Source organism: Acyrthosiphon pisum, chromosome X (genome assembly GCF_005508785.2).
Source record: "Acyrthosiphon pisum isolate AL4f chromosome X, pea_aphid_22Mar2018_4r6ur, whole genome shotgun sequence".
Classification (NCBI taxonomy): domain Eukaryota; kingdom Metazoa; phylum Arthropoda; class Insecta; order Hemiptera; family Aphididae; genus Acyrthosiphon; species Acyrthosiphon pisum.
The window spans coordinates 93,425,278-93,434,095 of NC_042493.1; the positions used below are offsets into that span (position 1 = coordinate 93,425,278).

Below are 8,818 nucleotides of genomic sequence, written 5' to 3' on the forward strand. Positions count from 1 at the left end.
AATTTTCAATAATTTTTTGTACCTAATTGTTAAGGAATGTCCTGTGATGCAAATTTTGATTTTTTTTTTTTCAAATGAGATCCACGTTTTTTTACTTTAAATTATTTAGTGGATATATTTTTTTAATATTGATGAGGTGCCTTATTTAAAATTCAAGCAATCAGTTAGTTTTAATTGCCTATCAACACTTATACTCTAAGGATAATAGTCCTTAAAAAGGGTTTTACAATAATATAGATGTAATATTATATCAGATCTAGTATTTATTAAAAAGTATTTTTAAATTTATTTGGCTATTATAAAAATATGTATTTTACTAAATGTCATAATGAAAGATCAATTTTAATTATAGTTAATTTAGATTCTGTGCGGCTCCAGGAAGCTAATGGTTTTACAATGGTGTTAATTAATTTTTTAATTTTTTTTTTTATTCTGAATGCAAAATTTCTATTAGAAGGAGTGTTTTGATTTTAACATATAGAATCTTATCTTTTAAAAAATTGCATCAAGAATTTCTCAATAGTTATTTAATGCTACAGGAAAAACCACCGACAAATTACGAAAAACCGCTATAAAAATGGGATTTCAATTTCTGACAATTAGTTAATCACAGTAGAAACGAATAAAAAATAATAATATTATAATATTAATTTAACTTAAGGCTATAATAAATAATAATAAATCGTCTCTGCTCAGAATCGTTTTTTTTGTACAATGATATTATATATCATTGAATTCAAGTTTAATACAATCCATTATACATTAATCCACTTCTAACCTACTATACAGTAGAGCAAGATCCACTTACCTGGTTTTTTTTATAGTTATTTGATGTTCAAATTTGGACGAAATTAGATATTTAAACGTAGAAGAATGATTTTAGTTTTGTCTTATATTTATAAAATATTATTTGTGGGTACTTGAAACTTCTAAAGTATATTATTATATAGAAATATGATAATAAACAAAATATAATAATTTAACTTAACCGGCTACCGTATTAATAATTACAATACAAACATAATATAAAATATCCAGACTGTCAAACCGTTTCCGCTCAAAATCATATTTCGTATACAATAATAATATTATATCTTTAAATTCGAATTTAACATCATTCATTAGTCATCCGTTTGCAACCTACTGTACAGCAGAGTCACACACACTTTCCTGCTTTTTTAAATTTTAATCGTTACGAATTTTTAAAACAAACAAAAACCTAAATAAACATAGATAAACAGATAACAAAAAATCTCAAGAAAATATTGTCTTTAAGGCAGTATATCATTTAAAAATTCCAAAAAACTAATTTTGAATAACTTTATTATCGAAATAAAAAAGGGAAATGAGCATGGTTAGTGAATCATCATGTTTATTATAATTTTTTTTTCATTACTTTAGGGCGGGTAATTTGTACATACAATACTGTTAGCACTTGCAAAATAAATCATATAACAGACTATACCGAAAACGGTTATAATAATTGTCTTATCGTCTGATACATTTCTATTGTACGAGCCAGAGATTCTCAAATTTTCTTTCCCGCATACCGCTCATTTGTATAATGATCACGTACTACTAATGATTAAAAATAGAACTTTTCAGTACTTATAATTTTACAATAATAATATTAAAAAATAATGATTTAGGTACACTTAACATTATATTTTATTTAGTAGGTAGTAGTTTATTACCTATCTACATAAAACATAACATAATATCATTTACAAACATAAGTAAAAATAACTAGTTGAACAATAATTGTCCGTACCACACAGCCTTTCGCGTACCACCATGTAGCCTTTTGCAGTTCTGCGTACGACCAGTGGTACGCGTGCCGCAGTTTGAAAACCACTGGTAAAAACTATAAATTAAAACATATTTTACAGTAGGTACTTACTAAAAATATGTATATCGAATTTTAACTTATCGTTTAATTATTTTATCAGAGAAAATCTCTCTTAAGAAATACAAAAAAAATTATAAATTCCAAAAAAACAAGTTTTGAACAACTGTCATGTTGGAGAATAAAAAGGGTGAGCGTGCTCGGTGAATCGACTTGTATATAATTATAATATACAGGCTTTAACACTGTGAGAGCCACGGTGCGTGCGTGTGTGTGTGTGTGTGTGTGTGTGTGTGTGTGTGTGTGTGTGTCGGTTTATTCTTGGATATTTCCATTCTCGCACAGTTCATTCGATACAAAACCAACAAAATAATATATAATATTGCACGACTCGCGCACAAACAGACAACGCCGAAGTCAATACAATTAGGTCAGCTGGAAGTTTACACGTATATTATATTATATTTTATTATATTATTATATGTGTGCTAAGGTATAATATTAAATATCACTGGTCGTTTGTAGTTGACGTCATACTATACGTAGTAGATATTATAGTATAATATTATTATGACGATGATATTATTATCGTGCAGGTACTCTGGTGGCTGTAGCCAGTCTGCCGCAGTCAATTTGCACCAAAATTCATCAAAAACATATTATACGACATGACGTGTAATTCGCACAGATATCTTTGAAATGCGTTTATGTAGGTTTACCTGATTTCCACCATCTCGGATGGTAGTAAAAAATAAGAATTGTAATTTGCACTGAAATTCAAATCGATTGTTTTTTCGATAGTACCATAGTACCAGGAGGAGGGGGGGGGGGCAAAATTAAACTAGATTTCCTAAGTCCTAACTAGAAACCTATTTATAGCATATAGATACTAGTTTGGTATTTATTGAAAATTATAAGCAAAAGTCCATAGTATCCATTATGAAATAAGTACATGGGTTCAAGGTATGTATATAATTATTTTCACATTTATACAATAATTATTTTATTAATATTTATAGACATACTACCAATCCTGATATACCTAGAGGCTGGAAATAGTTTTAATTTAAGGTAATGTAGTTATATACCTAAAGTAAACTCATAGAAAACTATACAGTTCTTGAATACCAAATTAATTTTTTAATAATATTAACAAAAATATTTTTTTTTATATATACGACCATTATAAAATAAATGTATACCATGTGTTCATAATGCCTCGTATAATATAAACTCAGATCTCTATCAATATCACTATAGTTAGGTTATAACCTATTTACACCGTTATACGCGTTACCCATACTACCTAACTGCGTCAGTATTGACTTTAAAATTTACCTAATAATAATAATATCTATATTAAAAACATACGTATATAATATTATATAAATTAATAATATATTAAATATATCAACAATTTATAAAATATTATGCGTAATACTGTGTAATAATGTGATTACGGTGGATCGGATGTCATATTTTGTAATGATTACTAATGGATAGGGCGATGATGAGACGGCGGGTAGTTATAGAAATCCCGAAAAATTATTACCTATTTCCATTCGAACAACGATTCATTTCGAAAATACTTGTTTAATATAATAATTGATGTACTTATATTTAGTCTATATAGGTCTATACCTATATCTAAGTAAATTAAATAAATAGAAAAATATCAATAATATGCGATGGGTACTTTAACTACCATGGACTCCCCCCCCCCTAAATCCGCCACTGGCTCTGTCGTATAGTATATTATGACGAGTGTACCCCCTCGTCATTGAACAGGTCACTGCTTTAGTATTAGGTACATGATGTATTAAATTTGAATTCAAATGACAAATCGTCGTCTTCGATGAAAACGATTCCTATATACCTAATAGCGGAGACATTTCAGATGAACAACAATAGTTGAATATTTCTGTACCTAATTATTTCGACCATATGCTTAGTGTTAACAAACTTTTTCTTCGATGGAAACCATTTTTTATATTAACTTACCGGTGGCCTTGACAATTTTTAATTAAATTTAGGGAGCTCCATGATAAAAACATTGGAGAATCACTGTCCTACTATAATAGGTACTGGTTAAAATATCAACTAACCCCCCCCCCCTCCCCCACAAAAAAAAAGTACGAAATCAATGTTTGAGTCAATGGCGAAAATCAATCCCAGCAATCCTATATTAAATCATAATACTATTTAAAACAATAAATTATTATTATTTACAAGAGACAACAACGACAACCACATTGAAGTGGTACATCTGCAGCAGACATCGGGCTGGGAAGGTACCTATATATATCTTCGGCCGAACCAAAGTTTGCCGCGAATAAAGGAGGTATACGGTAATAATTATTATAATAATATTTTATTATACCATAACTTTACTACCATATAATACTATAACACAACACCCGTATAATATTATTATACCGCGAGCATTTCCGTTTCTCGTTATCGCGATGATGATAATAATTATATTCTAAATAATATAACAATATATAATATAATAACTCACTCAACACGGCGTTTCCCGGCACCAAATCACTGGCGAAGATTTTCATTTCTCCGAATTTCGGCGGATGCGAACGAAAACTTTCGAGCTGCACGTACGTGCTGTTTTCCATTTCTTTGAGCTTAGCCTTCAACACGTAGCTTGCCTCGACGTTCTCTGCAACACGTGAAGGATCGACCGATGTTGCGTTAAATTACCATAATCATGAGGTAAATATTAAAACATATACAGAGTGTAACAAGATGACTTGCTAACAAGTGAAATATTACCAAATCTTTCGTTTCAATTAATATGTTTTAATTTTTTTTTTTAAATATAATTCATTGACTCGTTTAGTGCTACACGTATAATATAACGTTTTTTTTTTATTTTTATATACTAAGACTAAAAAAAAAATAAAAAAATATATGGCAAAATGTCCGATTTGTAAATATGGTTTTTAGAAATTTTTTACATATTATTATACGTTTAGGTACCGATCTGATTCGAGTGGTTTGTTTTATATGAATTTTTAAAATTTTATTTTTTTTTAAATTAACTATTATAACTCATTAATTTGAAAAATAATGATTTTTTTAATATACCTATTTAAAAATTCTCATAAAAGCTTATACTTTTTGAATTTAAAATATTTTTTACGACTAGATGAACTTTACATGACAGAAATAATGAGATTTCAAAAAATTGTAAAAAATAAACTACAAAATTAAAAAATTTTCTTTACAAATTGGCTATTTTGAATTTTTCATAAAAAATTTACCTAATCAGATTTAAACATTTTAATTTTCAGTATTATAAAATAAAAATAAATAATGTTATCCTAAGTGTAGCGCAAGCTTCTTTAAATGATATAAAAACAAAAAAAAATAATTACCTAACATTACAAATTAGGGGTGCCATGCGTTTTGGTGAATTACCTTTTTACTCACATAATAAAAGTAGTGTGTTTTTGCGAGTTTCTTACAATGTGGTTGAGCGAGTATGATACAATAGGTATAAAAGATAAAATTTTAAGTTTGTAAGTAAATCGTAAGTAAAGATTAAGATAAAAATAATATATAAAATCTATAGGTAATCTTATAACAATCTAAGTATGGCACATCATTTCAATTTTTAATCGCTTATTTTATATATTTTAACTTTTATGTTTTTTTTTTTTTAATTTTTAATTATTTCAATTTTTAACCACATAAACCCACAAAACAATCCACTTTTAATCTCATACCCGTGGAATTCATGGAAAACTGATGTCTGTCAAAATGAGAAAGAAAATGGATTGATAAAATACGGCATCCCAGAATATTAAAAAAAGATCGCCCAAACGTGTTATGCTAAATTTCCCAAAAACACAAACAGATTAGAATTAAAATTTAAAATTTAATTCGTTCGGTGTTTCTGTTACACTCTGTATATTGTTTATCGCAGCAGAAGCAGCAGCAGTGAGGCGTGCGCGTCGTAGATAATAATAATAATATTATAATATAAAATAATATATTTTATTGTAATATATGCGCGGGAAAGTTTTGACAGTGTTTTACGCTGTTTGTACGTCCATGTAATATATATAATATATATAATATTAGAATATTATATATCATATATAAATGTTCGACTACACTTCTAAACTTTCTAGACTAGCGCACGCCCCGAAGGTTGTGTGCCGTGGAGCGTATGTCAATATGATATTATATTATATGCTTAGGTACCTATATATAGGTATCTATATGTAATACAGGTAGTTTATGCGTATATCTATGCGAAACAGCATAATATTATCATAACGGTTTTACACTGTTTTATGCAAAACAATAATAATATATATATAATATCAGAATTTGACATTACTGAATGTTATGTTGTATCGGCCGTTGGCGTTTATGGGCATGCGTCCCAGATATCCTTTGAACTGATATTGGCCGGAGCTTAATAAGTTTTTGAAGTTCGAGGTGAATCCCACTTCCATTTTATTTGGGTTTTGAAGTTTTGACCTGTAGAACATCATCACGACATATTATTATTCAAACATACATCGTAAAATTAATAATATTATAATAATCATATTAATATAGGTATAGATATATAGGTACTAGCTGTCCAGCCCGGCATTTTCCGTGCTAAATATTCGTTCTTTTTTTATAAATAAATTTGTAAAAAAAAATATATACCTAACATAATATATTATATCTGCTAACTATAATACTAACGACGGTAAACAAACGGCGGTATTTAACAAATTAAATAAATGTTCTTTTTTCATGAGCTGAAAAAAATGCACGCGTGTGAGTTACTCTTTACCTATTATAGGGATTGATACAAATATAAGCTATAAACACCCTACGAGTCTCGAGGGATCTATTGGTATAACTTTTTATATAAAACGGTGCACTGGTTTTAGAGTCTATTAACTTCGAATAAACCATCACGGGTTAATAATAATATAGGGACAAATATTAAAATTATAAGTTTGAACTATTATATTCGATTAATTGCATTATACTGTGTAATCAGAGGCAACCATTTATATAGAAAAAAAATACTAATTTTCTCTAATTTGCTAATATTATAATATTATGCAATCAGAAGCATCCATTTATACCTAGTATATGAAAATCTCATTGAAAAATAACCTTTTAATTTTCTCGAATTTTCCAATTCTCCGAGCAATATTTCCAATTTTTATTGCATATTTACATATTTATCGATAATTTCATTTTTTCCAACACGTTCAGATAATTTTATAATATACCATATTCGTATATTTGTCAACTCTATCAACTTATACGGTAATTTTGTGACAATTTTGTTTTCCCAAAAGTACGTGTAGGTACGAAATAATATCAGTCATATTTATGGTCAATATGGTTTAGGTTAGGTTAGTATGCTATTCAAGTTTTCAGTTAATCAGAAGATAAAACAGACAAATAACGTCATAATCTATACCTCTCTAAGTCTCTCTAACATAGCTGGACCTTGCGACACAAAATGAAAATTGCATAATTTTTTTTACAATTATTCGTCCATCAGATAATATTGCTATCTGCAGGCCATAAAAAAATTAGTCCAGGGCCGTATGTGACATGCCTACTGTGGAATAAGTTTACAAATATTTTATAGTTTGCAGCTTACAATATTATAAAAACCTTAAATAGAACAATTTATAAATCAACCGCATTCCATCTTTCGATGGAAGTTTTCAGATGTGTCTAATTTTCGGACAGGGTGTTATTGAAGTCAACAACATTATTATAGTATAAATTATAATATAAGAATTTAGTGTTAAACATATATATATATGTTACTGGGTATACCAGCGGTTCTCAAACTGTGGAACGCGTACTACTGGTGGTACACAGTAGGCTAGATTATGGTATATTTGGTACGCGGAAAGTCATGTATCGGAAAACTAAAAATTAATATTTTTTAAATATTGTTTGTGATTAATCTAAATAATTAATATCTTTTATTTTTTGTTTTGTGTAAATAGGTACCTACGAAATTAACTGTTAAGTGTAACTAAATTATTATTTTTATATATTATTATTATCGTTGACAATATTTACAGTATGTTCAATTTTGAGTACCTACCTATAGTTCTATAATTTTTGTCATTAGTGGTACGTGAAAAAAAAGTTTGAGAATCTCTGGTGTATAGTAAAGAGTATGGACGATGTTTGTGCAAAGGGGTTCAAGTCAAAAAAACCCATTCTATAGGAAACAAAAAAAAGTTATTAACCAATTAAAATAAAAATTAATGATTTTTAAATACACATTTAATATTTAAATACCTGCAATTTAAAAACAATAACATATTACAAGTCTTCAACATTTTATTCATAATACTTATTATTATTTAACCACTTTTATAATATGACTTGTGCCCTTTTGTACAATACACAGAGAATAGGTAAAAAGTACCAATATGCTATAAAAATTATGTTAAAAAATTGATTGATTGGTTGTCGTCATAGTTTTAGAATTTTTAAATTAGTATAGATGCGCTACTTTATTGATGATTAATTTACTAACATTTACTTATTAATATCACATTAATTATTAATATTAAATAATGAATAATAAAATTATGAACATTTTTTTAATTAGGTAAAATATATATATATATATATATATATATACCTATAGCTACATAATTTCTTATTATACAGGATGTAACAGAAAGATCTGATAATTGAAAAAAAATGATACAAGTTAAACGTCAAAAATTATAAAAAGGTGGGTAAGTGGATGTCGCTCTGTTGTACAGTAGGTAGACATACCTATTATAGGTAGGTATACTTATCTATAGTATTAAAAAAAAATTGACCTATAATAAGTATCAATAATAAATTTCCAAATTAATCATATCACAATATACATTAGTAACGCGTTAAACATCAACAACAAACCATGGTACTATCATAGATACATAATAGTATACTTTAGAGTTTCAAGTACCC

At 27.8% G+C, this 8,818-nt stretch overlaps 1 protein-coding gene across 2 annotated transcripts in view; it reads right to left on the minus strand.

The window, feature by feature from the left end:
• LOC100166917 (uncharacterized) overlaps positions 1-8,818 on the minus strand; it is an 85,131-nt gene that overhangs the window by 54,108 nt on the left and 22,205 nt on the right. The window contains exons 1-2 of one of the 2 annotated variants that reach the window (XM_029488901.1): positions 6,210-6,373; positions 4,368-4,520 (exon numbers count right to left, since the gene is read on the minus strand). The exons of the other annotated variant lie outside the window; for it this stretch is intronic. Coding sequence (XP_029344761.1) covers positions 4,368-4,520; positions 6,210-6,366 — 310 coding nt within the window. The 5' untranslated portion in view covers positions 6,367-6,373. Of the gene's footprint in view, positions 1-4,367; positions 4,521-6,209; positions 6,374-8,818 lie in introns of those variants that run through there. 2 annotated transcript variants of the gene reach the window in all.